At 38.3% G+C, this 17,655-nt stretch overlaps 1 protein-coding gene across 1 annotated transcript in view; it reads left to right on the top strand.

Moving 5' to 3' along the window:
• The window catches only part of DYNC2H1 (dynein cytoplasmic 2 heavy chain 1), a 193,292-nt gene that overhangs the window by 97,191 nt on the left and 78,446 nt on the right, over positions 1-17,655 (top strand). The window contains exons 76-79 of the mRNA XM_068417541.1: positions 7,261-7,421; positions 12,030-12,155; positions 15,476-15,586; positions 16,369-16,524. Of these exons, the coding sequence (XP_068273642.1) occupies positions 7,261-7,421; positions 12,030-12,155; positions 15,476-15,586; positions 16,369-16,524 (554 nt within the window). The remainder of the gene's footprint in view (positions 1-7,260; positions 7,422-12,029; positions 12,156-15,475; positions 15,587-16,368; positions 16,525-17,655) is intronic.

The following is a 17,655-nucleotide window of genomic DNA, read 5'->3' as shown; positions in this document are numbered from 1 at the left end:
TGATTCAATGCTATGACTGTCAGTTTGTTCTAGTCTGTTTCCTCTCTGAGGTCTATTGTATCCGAAGTTTAGGACTTGTATTCCAAACAATCTTAATATTGCAATACAGCACAACAAAGCTTTCCTTCAGTTTTTAGCAGGTAATGGCAATACGCATATGGAAGATGAATTAGGAGTGTCTCATTGGGGTGGACACTGTAGTTTTAAAAGTCACCCTCTGCATTACATAGGGACAAGGCAGAATTTGGTTTTTTTAATGTGGTACAGTGTCGGGACAGAAGTGGGAATAACAGAAGGGAAAGGATCTAGATTGTAAAGACTTCCAGCCTTCAAAAAGGGCAAGAAGGAGGACCCGGGTAACTATAGACCGGTCAGCCTCACCTCCATCCCCGGAAAGGTGATGGAACAACTTGTCCTTGGTGCTGTCTCTAGGCACATCAAGGATAGGGGGATCATTAGGGGCACTCAGCATGGCTTCACCAAGGGGAAGTCATGCTTAAGGAACTTCATAGCCTTTTATGAGGACATAACCCGGTGGATAGATGATGGTAAAGCTGTGGATGTGGTCTATCTCGATTTCAGTAAAGCGTTTGACACTGTCTCCCACAGCATCCTCGCAGCTAAACTGAGGAAGTGTGGTCTGGATGATCGGGTAGTGAGGTGGATTGTGAACTGGCTGAAGGAAAGAAGCCAGAGAGTGGTGGTCAATGGGACAGAGTCCAGTTGGAGGTCTGTCTCTAGCGGAGTCCCTCAAGGGTCGGTACTGGGACCAGTACTATTCAATATATTCATTAATGACTTGGATGAGGGAATAGAGTGCACTGTCAGCAAGTTCGCTGATGACACCAAACTGGGAGGAGTGGCTGACACAACGGAAGGCTGCGCAGCCATTCAGAGAGACCTGGACAGGCTGGAGAGTTGGGCGGGGAGAAATTTAATGAAATATAACAAGGGCAAGTGTAGAGTCCTGCATCTGGGCAAGAACAACCCCATGTACCAGTACAAGTTGGGGGCAGAGCTGTTGGAGAGCAGCGTAGAGGAAAGGGACCTAGGGGTCCTAGTGGACAGCAGGATGACCATGAGCCAGCAGTGTGCCCTTGTGGCCAAGAAGGCCAATGGCATCCTGGGGTGTATTAGAAGGGGTGTGGTTAGCAGGTCAAGAGAGGTTCTCCTCCCCCTCTACTCTGCCCTGGTGAGGCCACATCTGGAATATTGTGTCCAGTTCTGGGCCCCTCAGTTCAAGAAGGACAGGGAACTGCTAGAGAGAGTCCAGCGCAGAGCCACGAAGATGATTAAGGGAGTGGAACATCTCCCTTATGAGGAGAGGCTGAGGGAGCTGGGTCTCTTTAGCTTAGAGAAGAGGAGACTGAGGGGTGACCTCATTAATGTTTATCAATATGTAAAGGGCAAGTGTCATGAGGATGGAGCCAGGCTCTTCTCAGTGACATCCCTTGACAGGACAAGGGGCAATGGGTGCAAGCTGGAACACAGGAGGTTCCACATAAATATCAGGAAAAACTTCTTTACGGTGAGGGTGACTGAACACTGGAACAGGCTGCCCAGAGAGGTTGTGGAGTCTCCTCCTCTGGAGACATTCAAAACCCGCCTGGACGTGTTCCTGTGTGATATGGTCTAGGCAATCCTGCTCCGTCAGGGGGATTGGACTAGATGATCTTTCGAGGTCCCTTCCAATCCCTAACATTCTGTGATTCTGTGATTCTGTGATTCTGTGATTCTGTGATTCTGTGATTCTGTGATTCTGTGACCTTAAATGTAAGTGGCAAAGACTTTAATACGATAGAAAATGAACATGGAAAATTGACTCATAGGCTGCCATGGTAATACAGCTGGACTTACATTTCCAGAACTTGTGAAGATCTGCTGTTTCAATGATTGTGAGATGGGTGATTTTGTATGATAATGCAATAGATGAGTTACATATAAAAACAGTGGCTGTGGTAATTTTAAGTTCTTGACATACCTGTCATTTCTTATTAGTATAAGATTAGGTATAAGTTTAGGTCTCCAATTCTTACATTTTTAATGACATTTGTGTGAGAGTATCTTACTCCCTCGTTATGCTCTGTCTCTGGGCATTATTTGTGGTCAAAATTCGTTCCACGTCTGCCACCAAGGCCGGTATTTTCAGGAGCAAGGTTAGCCTGCTCTGTCAAACATTATTAGCAGATAGAGAGGGTACTTTCATCATGGAGTGTACAGGTCCCACGCTGACAATGTCCCTGCCTGTTGGCGTCAAATGACAAGTGTGATCTCAAAGTGCGGCTCAAAGCCCAGCAGAGACCTGAATGCAGAGTAAGTTTATTCACCCACTTACTGTCTTCCAAATCTTAATGTATTACATAAATTGGTTAAGTCTGTCTTGATACCAGTTCCTTGGAGGCGTTCCGCAAGGGAATGGTTTTTGGTGAATGAAACTACAGCCTCACTGAGGAAGGCAGAATACTATTGACTCCATTTTTGGGCAAGGTTTCATCCACAGATTTTTAATGCATATCAGTGAGATTTTATTTGAGATCATGTCATAAATCATGATTAGCGCTTTCCAACTAATAAAAGGGGTCACACTTGTATGAATATTTTTTTCATATTTTTTTCTACCATGTCCTTTTCAGGGTACTTGCCCTGAAACTTCTTAAACAAACTATTTCACTTACTTCAAAAGGGAATCATTAAGTTTCCAATCTCCTTTGGCTGATTTCCTGTGAGAAAAATGAGTTCCAAAAGAGCTGCAATAGCCTACAGGAAAGCTTTCCACTTCTGTTTTATCCAGATATTTTTTTTTCTTTATTCATCTTTTACATATATTTTTAAATTTATGGATGAAGGGGGATTAAAATAATTTCTTTTGAAGATAAAGTTCATAAGAATTTTCTATAAATGTATTTTGTGGGCACCCAAAGTACGCTTATTTCTTTTTTTACATGCTGTACTGAAATGCACCATGTTAGCAAAAATCATATTGACAGTATACTCCCAAATAATTCAATATTGCTCATTGAGTTGATTTTTTTTTCATATCTGCTTTAACTTAGTTTTTTGAGTCTGGCTACATCAGAAATAGTATTTGAAGAGGCTTGATTTTAATTACCTATATTTTCATATTCTTAAAAAAAAGCAGTGGAGATACACAGAAAGAAAATCAGTGCAGGCTAAACAAGTCTCTATTTTATTCACACAGGCCATTTTCTGTAAAGTAGACCAGAGCTCTCATGGTCACATTGCATCTAGGCAAGAATAAAATTACTTGCCAAAATAAAAAAAAAAAAAAAACCCTCCTCCTTCCTGCATTGGAATTGTTACTGATATTTTTGTACATTGTTTCTCTGTGTACAGATCACCAACAGAAGCAATTTTAACAAGCACTTTGAGTTCAAGTTCCAGCTGCTGTAAATTGGTTTAATTGCATTGACTTAGCAGAGGAGTTTTTTTGTGAAACGTTGTTCATTGATTTTGTGGAAGCTTCATCGGTTTATAAAAAAATGTGAAGTTTGCATCCTGTGCCAAACTTTGTATTTATATGTCAGGTCTTTGTTTTTTCCCCCCTTTGATTTTTTCCCCCCCCACTTTAGACATTTTCTGAAAAGTTATTTGCTCTCACATATGCTTTTTCTTCTCATGTCAGGATGTCAGTTTGGATAGTAAGATTTAAGATATTCTGTCAGAATGGAACATGGAGGCAGAAAAACATGCCAGGAGCTCCCACTCTGGCTGCATAGTTATTATCTGGAATATGAGTGCTTACTGATTTACCCTGAAAACACTAGAGTCCTTTTTTTTCAGTTTTGTAAGTGTAATCCTGGCTGTAATGGCCAGGAATAGACAGGACTGAATTGTAGTTTTTCTATATTTCACTTCTGTTGAGCTTCCTTAAAAAAAAAAAAAAGCACCTTCCGCATAGCTATGCTTTTTCTAAACATTGTGTCCCAATTTCTAAAAAACCAAACAGTTTTATGGAAGAAAACTTACACTGTATTAGTTTTCTAAATGATACATCTCAAGAGTGCTACAAGATATTTGGCTAGGCAGTTACTCATTTACAATTGCACCTCTTTTAAGTTAGCAACATTACCGTAAATATGTTTTTATAATAACTTCAGTTGCAGGTGTACACACATTCATCTATTGCCCTATCATAGCTTTTTATTCTATTTCCCAGTTAATGTAAGGCCAAGCAGTAGTCCCCGTTAACACAGAGTTATGTAGGATATCAAAACTCCTAATCAATTAAGCTTCTCAGGAATCTCTGTGTCTTCTGCTTGCACTGCTAAAAATAATAATACAGCCAACAGTCTCTGGTTTATCCTGCTTGTAGTATATTCCATGCACCTGTTTGTAGCAGCAAAGCAGTCTTAGGAACAGGAACTCAGGAATGGTTGGACAGGTGAAGAAGAGAAGTCTGTCTAGCATCTTACTGTCTTTGTCAATGATAAACAATAAATGTCAAGGCAAGAGTATAAGAACATCACAAGCCTATAGTGAAACCTTTTTCAGTGACCAGTGTTTTATGTCTCCAGGTTTTCTCAACTGGAAGTAATAACACAGTGCTTAAAAGACCCAATGGATTTGCCTTATATGATCTTGTATATCTATTCTGCATTGCCATGTAATAAAAAATACCTGCAGCATTGCATAATGCCCATTCCACAATCTTAATTATTAGTCAGAAAGATCTCCATTTGGTTTTTGTATCCTTGATGCCTGTTGACTTCAACAAATATTTTTAGTCCCATGTCTTTCACAGGATTTGAAACAGTAGTGAGTATTTTAAAAATTATTTTCTTCACTGAAATAAAAGTTAATAAAACTTAAAATTTACCTTTCCAAAACCTTACTTTTAATCAAATTTTGATCTAAAATTTGGTGTTAAGATTCTCAATATATCTTTATTACTTATGTAGCTGGTGAGTAAGTTCTAGTAATACTTTATGTAACATTTTAATATTTATATTAAATTAATATGGAAACATTTATATTTTGATACTTTAGCAGTGAAATACAGTTACAGTGAATATAACTCAGTAGAGAGGGATTTGATGAGATGAAGCTTGCTTAAGGTGCAAGACAGTGGTTTATAGCCCAAATATCTAAACACATCACAAGTACCTCTTCCTTATGGTCCTCATCCACGAAAAGAAACATTTGATGTTGGATTTTCTAATTGTAGGCATAATGCCATCTTCCATTTTCAGCATTGTAAGCACTCTTGCATAAAAACTAACTAAAATAAACATTCTTACCCTAGAGAATACTCTTGTATTCTACTTCCTGATATTTTTCTTTTATTGCTTAGAATGACTCAAGTAGCTCGAATTGTGACTGTAGTTGAAAAAAGCCAAACCAATCTCTAGTTATATATCAAGTTTCATTTTTTTTCTTGGCTAATTTGTCTGCTTTCTTCTGTCCTTGCCAATAGCTTAACTATTTCCATTTATTATGTTAGTGAAGGGAATGTTAAATCTGGAGTAGCTTGTATTTGTGAAAAATGTTACTATAAGCTCAGTTTGGACGAATGACTAGAAAGCTAGTATGCTGGGCAGCTTTCATTCAAAGTATAAGCTTTTCTCAGGCCTTCTGAAAATGCATCCAAATTTGGCCGATACAGGAATCATTGAGAAACAACTTGCAGATGTTTGTCAGACGTTTTTGAGATTCTGACACTGAAGAGTCCCTGAAGAGTCTTCCTCACTGAACATGCTTCCGTCCAGCACTGAACAGCCCTGCTTTAATTTCAGTGTAATTTTATGGATCTTCTAGGGTTCAGGGCTTATTAGCAGTGAGCAGCAGAACTCATCAAGGAAGCTGCCCATATCATTCGCCTTATGGCCTCAGTTTGTATATTTATCTCTGATTATATTACCTCTGCACACGTAATAAATGTAAGATGAAAATATTTTCCAATATTAGTCTTAATTCAATTTTTTTAAAGCATTTTGATTGATAGTGATTTTATCTGTTTAGTTGCATCTGTTATAGTCTCTGTACAGATACACGCAGAGAACCCAAACCTCGTACTAACCTTCGCCAATCTGACCTGGTATATTCAAATTGTATAGTATTGTTCTATGTGGAGATAATGGCTCAAGGAACAACTCCCTTATGAGGAGAGGCTGAGGGAGCTGGGTCTCTTTAGCTTGGAGAAGAGGAGACTGAGGGGTGACCTCATTAATGTTTATCAATATGTAAAGGGCAAGTGTCATGAGGATGGAGCCAGGCTCTTCTCAGTGACATCCCTTGACAGGACAAGGGGCAATGGGTGCAAGCTGGAACACAGGAGGTTCCACATAAATATGAGGAAAAACTTCTTTATGGTGAGGGTAACCGAACACTGGAACAGGCTGCCCAGAGAGGTTGTGGAGTCTCCTTCTCTGGAGACATTCAAAACCCGCCTGGACGCGTTCCTGTGTGATATGATCTAGGTAATCCTGCTCCGTCAGGGGGATTGGACTAGATGATCTTTCGAGGTCCCTTCCAATCCCTAACATTCTCTGATTCTGTGATTCTGTGAAGTCTGAAAGCAAACTGTGTCCTCAAGGAAATATGTGTTACGTCTTTTAGTTGGTGTGACATAGATGTCACTGATTTGAGCTCTTCTGTCTTGCTTTATGTTGTGATTTCCCATTGCACCTAACACTTCACTATTTAAGGACAAGTCTAAAGATGCATTGAAAATATGTGGTTAACACTGTTTAAGCTTATGATGCACTTTATATATATAGACAGCTTTGGGCTCGTGTATAAATGCTTTGCCTATAATAGGTCAACATTCTAAACATTTAGATTTTATATTAAAGTAAATAATAGACTAAAGTAATTGTAATACCAAGAACTGTGTGTGTAAAGTCAAAGTCTGATTAAGGTTCTCAGGACAATACAGGAGAGAAGTTCTGCATGTGGATATACGCACTGCAATTAGTCTTAGCAAATAGCATAGCTTTTCCTATTCTTATACTCCAGATCTTCTCTTTTTGTATGTTTTCTTGAAGACTACACTCTAAGGACTGCAGTTTATATTTTTCAAGCTGGAAGTCTAGGCACCGTTTTGGTGCTTGTGTCTTTTTCTTATCAATATAGCATGCCTTCTACCTGCATATTGTAAGGATTTTGTTTCTCATTGTGGACCAGTTTTGTTGTCTCCATTAAACAGAAATTTGACAGCCAGATGACCTCTGAAGTGTTTAATGAAGCAGTCCGTCCTGTGTAGTCACTTTATTTCCATAATAATGCTAATTTTAATTATAGGAATAAAAGAATTATCTCCATTGCCTCTGAATTTGAAACGTCTGTATAAAGAGACTCTGGAAATTGAGCCCATCTTGATAATTATTTCTCCTGGTGCTGATCCTTCTCAAGAGTTGCAAGAACTTGCCAATGTTGAAGGAAATACTGAGTGCTACCATCAGGTCAGTCTTAGAATAAGCATAATGATTAAAAACCACAATGTGTGAAATTTTACAGTAGTAATATCTGTTTTACCTTGGTTTTTAAGAAAGTTAGTATGTAAAAGCAGAGTGTGGTGTCTATGTGTTTGTTGTTCTCACCTATCTCTCCATTAACTTTTGATTTTGTTGACAAAATGGGTTGGAGAAGAGAGACATAATTAGTGATCCTCACAGAAGCAGAATCCACATGAGAGGCATTCCTCCAGCTTGGAGAAGGGAAAAATGAGAAGACAGATGGAATAGAAAAAAAGAGACTGAGAATTGTTATACGTGCTGAAACATTATCCTTTTTAGTGTGGAGTAATCGAAACATGAACAAAACCCACTGAAAACTAGACTTTGTAATTTCCTCAGCTTATAGGACTTGCATATTTCTTTCTTCAACAGAAGGCATAAGTCAGATGTTCAGTGTTTGTGAATACTTTGGTATTTTGTGAAATTCTGTAAAATATTTTGAGAAATTTTGCACGTAGCTGTTAATCAATTAATTGTTGATGGGAGTTCTTGAACAGAACTCTTGTATTTCAAGTCTTTTTAAAGAATTGTTTAAGACTGACCATGTGGGGAAGCCCTCAGATTTCAGGAACAGGCATACAACACCAAAATTATTTGCCCAGCCAGTATAACACTTCTTTTTTAGTCGTGGTATACAACTTCTTCCCTGTTTTGTATTCAATGTAAAACTGTACTGGGTGAAGATAATTCCCCCTGAGTAGACTTTAATCAGGAATTACTGTTAAGAAGTCACTTCATATTTTCTGTGTCTGTTTCAAAATTGGATCTATGCAGAGGTGTTGAAAACAACTCTTTTTTTTTTTTTTTTTTAAAGAAGAAATTTACTGTAGTTGTTAAATTCATAGAATAACCTAGTTTGGAAGGGACTTCTGGAGATCATCTGCTTCAACCCCCTGCTCAGAGCGGGGAGGTCCCCCGTCCAAGGACAGAAATCCCACAGTATCTCTGGGCAACTTGTTCCAGTATTTGACCATTCTCACAGCAGAATGTTTTTCCTAATATCGAGTCAGTATTTCCCATGTTCCAGCTTGTGTGCATTGACTCATGTCCTATCACCATGTGCCTCTGAAAGAGTCTGGCTCTATCTATCTTCTCTGCATTCTTCAGTCAGGTAGTTGTAGACAGGAGGAAGGCCTCCTGATTACTTGTCTAAACAAACCCTGCTCAGTGTGCTCTGATCATGTTGGTGGTCTGCTCTGGAGTCACTTCAGTATAACCATGTCTGTCTTGTAATGAGGAGCCCAAAACTGGACATAGTACTCCAGATGTGGTCTCACAAGTTCCAAAGAAAGGGGAAGGATCACTTCCCTGGGCTTGCTGAAAGCTTTTACTAATACAGCCCATTGTGGGATTGGCATTTTTTGCAAGGGCCCATTGTTGACATGTTGTCCATTAGGGCCTTCTTTTCTCCAAAGCTGCTTCCTAGGCAGACCCCAGCCTGTACTGTTGCATGGGGTAATTCCATCCCAGGTGTAGGACTTTGCATTTGACTTGTTGAACTTCATGAACTGCCAACCTGTTTCTCCTCCCTGTTTAGATCCATCTGAGTAGCAGCTCTGCCTTCCAGTGTATTGGTGGCCTGCCCTCCCCTCCACCCTCTTTGATGTTATCCATTAGCTTGCTGAGAGTGCACCCAGTCACATAACCCAGGTCACTGGTGAAGACATTGGACAGTATTTGTCCTAGTACTAATCTGTGAGGGATACCACTAGTTACTGACTGCCAGCTGGATTCTACACCACTGACCATCCTGTGAGCCCCACAGTCCACCCGTTTTTCTGCCTATCTTATTTTTCACTTCTTCAGCCCATATTTCTTCAATTTGGTGATAAGAAGGATATGGGAGACTCACTAAAGTCAAGGTATACAACATTCACTGGCACCCCTTGTCCACAGTGGCAGTCATAGAAAGCAATGAAGTCAGTCAGGCATGAGTGGCTGTTGGTAAATCTATATTGGCTGCTCCTTATCACCTCTGTGTTCTTCATGTGTTTAGATATGCCTTCTAAGAGGACTTGCTCCATAACCTTCCCAGGGACTGAGTGGAGACTAACCAGCCTGTAATTACCTAGGTCTTTCTCCTTTTTGCCCTTCTCGAAGATAAATGTGTCATTTTCCTTTTTCATCAGCAAACATGGCAAATGAACATAACCTTTCGAAGGTGAGAGCAAGGAGTGATGTTAGCTGGCCCCCCAGCACTCTTAGATGCATCCCGTCTCATCCTGTGGACTCCTTTGTTTCTAAGTGTGTTGATGATTCCTAAATATCTCTGTCTTTACTGTGGGTATTGCTTCACTCCTGCTTGTAGGTATTGGAGACCTGGGACACCTGAGAACAAGCCTCAGCAGTGAAACCTCAGACTTAAAGGGCATTGAGCACCTCAGCCTTTTCCATGTGCCTTGTTACTATGTGTGTTGCCCCGCCATGCAATGGGCTCACAACTCTCCTTGACTTTCCTTGGCTGACAGGAACCTTGCAGAACTCAAGAAGTGTGAAGTCCTGCCCCTGGGAAAGAAGAAACCCTTACAATAATACAGGCAATAGATTGCCTGGCTGGGGAAGACCTCTGCTGGTAGGGACTGGAGGGTTTTTGTAGATGACAAGCTGGACATGAGCTAGCACTGTGCCCGACGGCACAGAAGTCTTTGTGATGACCTAGTAACAACCTTTCAATACCTGCAAGAAGTTCACTGGGAAAATGGACCCAGACTCTTTGCAATCAGACATGGTGGAAAGAAGCAATGGGCATAAATGGTAACGAAATAGGTTCCGACTGGATGTAAGGAGAAGCTTTTTCACCATGAGAAGTCAAACAGATTTCCCAGGCAGTCTCCATCCTTGGAGTTTCACAAGAGTCCACTGGACAAAGCCCTCAGTTCCCGGTCTGATCTTTCATAGCGTCCCTACTTTGAGCAGGAGATTGGACTAGAGACCTTCCAGGATCCATTCGAACTCAAATTATTCTATGATACAAGTGGTTTCCTAACGTTGCTAATACACAGTACCAATATGCATTATACCTTTCTGTAAAACATTATTTCCTTTTATCATTTGAAATACTAGTTGTTATCTAGCTGATCACTGGTTAGCATAGAAATGGAAAATGTCAAGTTTAATGTCGCTTTTAAATAGTCCTTGAAATTGTTCCTTTCCTGGAATGTGCAGTGATGTAATATGTTTTTCCCATCAAATTGTAAAGATTTAGATCCTACTGCCAGCTTCTCTAGCTGTGAACATTTCAGAATGCATATTTCTTGCTCTGCCACATGGCTTTTTGTGTTTATCTCTAAATATCCTTTACATGTTGGACTTTTAAAATGTAACATGGTATGGCATTTGATTAAGGAGCAGTACTCAAAGCTTAATCATCTGAAAGTTGTCCTACTAATGAGAATATTTTGTGATTACTATTTTTTCTTGCACTTTCTCATGCAATTAGAATAGAACACAGAAGATCAGATTTTTCTTCTTTGTTGAATCATTTCTCATATGGGATGAAGAACAGACCACTGAAGTTGTGTGGTGTACTACCGTATTGTCTGGTGACTTTCAGTTGTCTTATTTTGGCTATTTTAAATTATTTCAAGATATTATACGCAGATTTATTTAGGCAGAGGATATCTCTGTATCATCATATAAAGCTAAAGCCCCAAGTTTCTTTGATTCAGTACAGTTTTAGGATAAAACGACAGGATGGATTTCCTCTTAAGGGGTATTTGATGAAGTCATAATAATCACAATAGTTCTATTTTACTGCAGCAGTAATGCCAAGACAAGACTTTTCAGACGGGCTAAGACCACTTTCTTTTCAACTTGTTTGGTTCAGGGTTTTTTGTTACGTACGGCTTCCAGTTTGATTCTAAGGGAGAATTAAGGTGAATGTACTCTACAGATAGTCTAACATAAGTTGTTGCAGTAATTGTGCCACCGAACAAGTCCTTTCTTTATTTTCTATTTTCACTAATTCATCTGAAAATTCAATTTTGGATCCTTATATTTCTGTTTGAAGATCTAAATTTATTTTAGCAGCAATATGGTGCTATAAAAATTGAAGAAAAGATTGTTTGTTGAGCTATTAATGTTTCCTAGTTGGAAAGAGAGCAGTCTTAGTTTTTCACTGATCTTAATACGAAATTGAGTGTTTCTTTTCAAAGGAAGTACTCCTAACTTATAGTCAAAAGAAAATTTGTTCTCATTTATCTCTTGTTTTTATGGTATCAGCAGTTCTGCAGTAATACAGTTTAGTCACTGGTATTTAAATTACTCTTTGAGTTCCCAGGGAATACCATCACTGTCACCAAGTGATATATGTTTTTTTAATAAAAAGACTAGGTAATCTTTTTTCTTAAGTTAGTTAGATAGGTTACAAAGAAAAAAATATGTTTTCCTTAATCTTTTTTCTACTTTAGTAGCCTGTCACATTAGAGAAAGTTCTGGTTATCTTTAGCACAAATTCTTTTTTACATATACACTCTAATACAGAAACACAATTTTGTATTTAGGTGTTAAAGGAGGTATGATAAATTCCTGATACAAGTGTGTCTGTCATTTCAGATTGCAATGGGCCAAGGCCAAGCTGACCTGGCTATTCAAACTTTAAAAGAATGTGCACGCAATGGAGAATGGCTGTGTTTAAAGAACCTGCATCTTGTTACATCTTGGCTTCCTGTGTTGGAAAAGGTAAGGGTAACTAGAGAAGAATGTATTGGAAACCAGACAAAATTAGTATGCAACATTTCTGAAGCATTTCAGGCATTTCCATGGTGATGTTTAAAATTCCAATAATTTAAAAATAAATCTTTGCAGTTTTCTCAATCATGAATAAGGTGAAATGCTTCAGATGTAAGCAGCTCCTTTGTGTGAGTGCTTTAATTTTCATACAATATAGAGTATTTCTGCCACAATATGTGAACAAATGCACCTGTTAGGACTTCTGTTACTTTACAGGACACTGCCCATGTTTGCTGAACTCTGAATCTATGTATGCTTAAAATTATTCTTTTTTTTCTTCCAGTTCTAGGACTTTCTTTTTAGTAGTTCTCTTTTGTTAAGTGTAGCTTGTTTCTGAGTCACTTGGAGATTTTTGCTAATTTGAAATTGAAATGTCTAATGTTATAGAGAAACACACTCTTACTTATGGCATGTAAAATCATTAACTTGCTAACTAAATCAAAATGACTTTACATGTATATCACTGTGAAATCCACAAAACAAAGTAACTCAAAAAAAGAAAGATGGAGAATTCCTATCAACAGTTACTACAATATTAATTTTCCAGTTTCTAATGATTGTCCATAGAGTATACTCCATGAACATGAGCTTGGAGCCTATCTTCTGTCTAGCAATGACCATGTGGCATGCATGTGCCTTTAACATTCTTACAATCCATTTTGAAAAAATGGAAAAGCAAAGCAAGATAACACTGATGTGAGTCATCTAGTCTGAATATAATAGTGAACAGTAAGGAAGTGTTTTTAAGTCTCTCACTAATTAAAAAATTTCAGATCTTGTAAGTATTAAAATATGTATATGTATCAGAAATTTCTTATATGTATCAGAAGTTTCTTATTCTTTCCACAAGAGCAAAATATTGAATGTGTTAAACTTCCTGCTGAGCTTAATATAGACTGAGATTTGCTGATGTTTGACTCAGCACGTCCCCTTGTCTGTTTTGCATTCCATTAACAACTGTGAGGCTATGTAGTTCATATGTTTGAACAACCTCTTAAGAGAGATCTGCCTATTTGTAATTCAGTTCCATCCAGGTACATAAATTTAGTTCTCACAATCTTTCTGTTTGAGAAGATGAAATATGTCTTCTGGTCAATGTGAGCTTTATCAATATGAAGGTGATACCTTCACAGTTTACAACTGACTGCCTTTAGCTGTCTTCTAGCCAAACACGATGTATCAGAGGATGCACGCTGCAGGTGATTGCACTTGAACCAGCATGTAAATTCCCTTGTTTTCTTTTCTTAAATCTCCTGCTTCCAAGGCTGTGGATCATTTTCATATCTTAGTTTGTCTCCCATAACATCCTTATAGATAAGCTGATGAAATATGGACGTGATTGTACCACAGTGAGGTAGATTGAAAACTGGCCTAACTGCATGGCTCAAAGCGTTATTGTCAGCAGGCAAAGCCAGTCATAAGTGATGTACTCCAGGCGTTGATACTGTGGCCGACATTGTTTAACATCTTAATTAATGATGTGAATAATGGGACAGAGTGCATTCTCAGCAAGTGTAGATGATACAAAACTAGGAGAAATGGTTGATACAACAGATGGGTGTGCTTTCATTCAGAAGGACCTTGATAGGCTGAAGTAGGCTGACAAGAACCTTGTGAAGTTCAGCAAAGGGAAATGCCAAGTGCTTCCTGTGGGAAGGAATGACTCCAGGCATACAGACAGTCTGGAGGCTAACTGGCTGAAGAGCAGCTTGGCAGAAAAGACCTGGGAGTCCTGGTGGGTAAGAAACTGACTATGAAGCAGCAATGTGCCCTTGCAGCAAAGAAGGCCACCAGCCTTCTGGGCTTCTTTAGGCAGAGCGTTGATAGCAGGTCAAAGGAGGTGATCCTTCTCCTCTGGTCAGCCCTGGTGAGACACATCTGGAGCGCTGTATCCAGTGCTGGGCTATCCAGTACGAGAAAGGCGTGGGCATACTGTAGCCAGTCCAGTAAAGGGCCACAAAGGTGATGAAGGGACTGAAGCATGTGTCATACAGAGAGAGACTGAGAGAACTGAGACTGTTCAGCCTGGGGAAGAGCAGCACTGGGGAGAATCTTATTGTTTAGTGTGTATTGGCTGATGGGAAGGAGTAGAGGAGACAGAGCCAGACTCTTCTCAGTGGTGTGCTGTGACAAGACAAGAGGCTGTGGGCACAAACTGAAATATGGGAAAGCCCACTTAAACATAAGACAAAATTTTTTTACGATGAGGTTGGTCAAACACTGGAACAGGTTGCCCAGAGAGGCTGTGGAGTCTCCATCCATGGAGATATTGAAAACCTGACTGGACACAGTTCTGGGCAACCTGCAGTAGCTGACTCTGCTTTGAGCGTGGGGTTGGACTAGACAGTCTCCAGAGGTTCCTTCCAACCTCAACAGTTCTGTGATTCTAGGTACCAGATATAGTTGTCATTTTGCCTAAAGAGCAGAACAATTAATGGGTTGACAGAATTTTCTTCTTTACTAAAAACACTGAAAACAGAATGATTATGATTATGTTTTAGAGATTATAAAAATGAATGGATTGTGAGAAAATATGTTAAGAGTTTTTTGAGCTATGTTTCTTCCAAGACATACACAGAACTGTTGACACTGTTCTCAAGTCAGTTGTCAAACAACTTTGGTATCTTCAGTGGAAATCTTCAGTGGTATCTTCGGTGTCTGTTTCAGATGCACATAAAGCACCAGCAGTGTGTCTTCATACATTCAGTAATTACATATTTTTTGTGAAGCCTTTATATTTGAAATAGCGTTTGACAATATTTATTCTCTTAGAACTCCATTTTGCTATCTTCAGTTTTCTATGAATCATGATACATGAAGTATGCATACAACAGGAGCTTGAAGAAAAAGAAATTAATATAGCTATACAGTTGTTGAAAGTCATTGAGATCTGTTGTTGATATGCAGCCCACATTCCAAGCCTTCATCTTTTGGGATGTAGCCTTCTGGTGTTTTTTATTTTTACTTAAAAGAAGTAAAGAACTGCTATATATTTTTATGCTCTGAATTTAGGATCTGGAGGGGTGTACAGATATTTTGACACAGCTAGGAGGAACTTCAAACATGAACACAGTGAGCATATAGAATGTGTGGAGACAACACATCTTGAACTATAGTCTTTTGAATAACCTTACTTGTAAAAACAACTAAAGAATTTTTAGACAAGCCTAACTTTCTAATTTAGGATATTATAATTTTGTAAATACTGTTTTATATATTAAAAAAAAACAACCCCAAACCTACTTCAATATATAACATCTCTTTAATAGGAACTGAATACATTACAGCCTCAACCAAACTTTCGCCTTTGGCTTACTACTGAAGTTCATCCAAAATTTACTCCGATTTTGCTTCAATCAAGTCTGAAAATAACTTTTGAAGTAAGATCTGTTTGGAAAGCTTTTATTACATGTTTAGAATGAATGAACTTGGATGTATAGTAAACTATATATGTTGATAGGATAAAGTTTGGATAATGTGGACTATTTGCGTAACTGGTTTTGCCTTATATTTCAATTAGATGTAATACAAAAAATGCTATGAATTTGCCTTGAAAGATTTTTGATGATCATTTGTAATGTATATGTGGAAATTTGCAGAAGCTGTACTTTAAAGGGAAGGTTTGTAAAATTTCTTTCCAGATATTTTTTACCAATTAAAAGTGTGAACTGAAAATAAATTGACCTCGGGGAAGTATTTGTTCTGTTTTGTGCTCCAAATTCTTTTATGCATTTAATCATTTGCTTTTCTTAAAAGCAAAAACTTACACAGATGCTGGAACGTGGATGAAAAAACAAGGAATTCCTCCTTCTTGATTAATGTCCTCATCTGAAGATCACAGAATCACACTTTCTCTTCCTTATTTTTCTTTTTGGCCCCATAGCTTTATATTACTGGACCCATTCAACAAAAATGGCTCTCCTCCCATACAGCAGAACATACAGTTAAAGGCCTTTACTAAAAATTGAGAGCTTTGCTTTCCAAATGGCTCAACATAAGGAATAACTGGGACCACAAGCAGATTTTTTTCTTGTTAAATTTTGTTTTATTAAGTACTGTTTGTCATTTCATTAGGTTATAAATTGTAAGTTATAATTTAAGAAAATAGTACATAAAAGTGTCGGGTTTTCTGTCTACAGCAGTATTTTTCCTTCCAATGCAGGCACCTCCAGGCCTCAAAAAGAATCTCTTGCGAACCTATGAATCTTGGACACCAGAGCAAATTAATAAAAATGGAAATTTGTCTCGAGCGCATTCTCTGTTTTGTTTAGCGTGGTTTCATGCTGTATGCCAAGAAAGAAGAAACTATATTCCTCAGGTAATATTTTTTTGGTACCTTTTGAAAAATTTACCCCATTTATTAGCTTTTATACTTGGAAGTATTTTTCATCAGGTATATGTTGGGTCATGTTCAGAGATGAGAAAAACTTGTATATTTCTGGTGCCTTCGTTGTTGTCTCTGAATTCATTGCAAAATAAGATCTTGGTAGCCTAAATTCCTGTCCCTCTGAAAATTGCTACTGCCTGCATGGGGTTATTTTGTGATTTGTGTACTAACTGATACTGATGCAGGAGCGAGGTCCCATGGAAAAATTCTGTGAATCCTGTTTGCTTGGGACAGGAAAAAATATTTTGAAAACATACACGATTGAATGGAAGACATGAGAAAAAGACACTTTGGTGGGAGGGAGGAGATGATATTGTCTACTCTTTCTGCAGATGAACCTTGTTCAAGGAGAAGGAAGAACAAGGGAATGTATTCGTTTGTTGTGAGGATTATAATAGTTTTCAGAGACTGTGATGTGTTCTTTCCTTAGATAAATTTTTGTTTAAAGCAAACATTTATTTCTGGCTGCAGATGCTTAAATTAAACAGGAAAAAAAACCCAACCAACAAACTGTTTTATGTCTTGTTTATTTTATTTAAAAATGAATAAATAACCTGTGAAATAACCTGTCATCTGAAATAACAGGGGTGAAATAACCTGTCATCTGAAAGATTTGATCTGGCAGAGCTGGTTTTGACTTTGTGATTTATAAGGTTGTCTGCCTCTTGCAGTAACAGACTTTGAACATGGTGTTCAAGAATAATTGAAAATATTTGAAATACTGATCTGACACTTGAACTCTCATTTGGCTTTGTTCAAATTCATGTTCATTTACCACCAGCTTTCCAAGTGGCACAAAATAGGATTACTGCTTTCTCCTTAATTCCACTGTAACTGTATTTTTCTCATGTGCAGACTTAGTGATGGTTTTATATTTTGCTTAAGATTACCAGTTTCTGACATTGCTGGACTCCAATTAATCCCAGCTAGAAGTTCATGTATTTTATAATGAATTTCAGGTAGTTTTGGGTCCATGTACAGATCTATCAAAAAAAAAATACATGAATGCTGTTGAGAGACTGCAGCACCTTTCCAGTTTATGACCTTCAGGGTGACTGGCTG

The sequence above is a fragment of the Nyctibius grandis genome, chromosome 2, assembly GCF_013368605.1.
Source record: "Nyctibius grandis isolate bNycGra1 chromosome 2, bNycGra1.pri, whole genome shotgun sequence".
Lineage (NCBI taxonomy): Eukaryota > Metazoa > Chordata > Aves > Nyctibiiformes > Nyctibiidae > Nyctibius > Nyctibius grandis.
The sequence above is the reverse complement of the archived record's forward strand: the minus strand, read 5'-3'. Positions and strand labels throughout refer to the sequence as shown.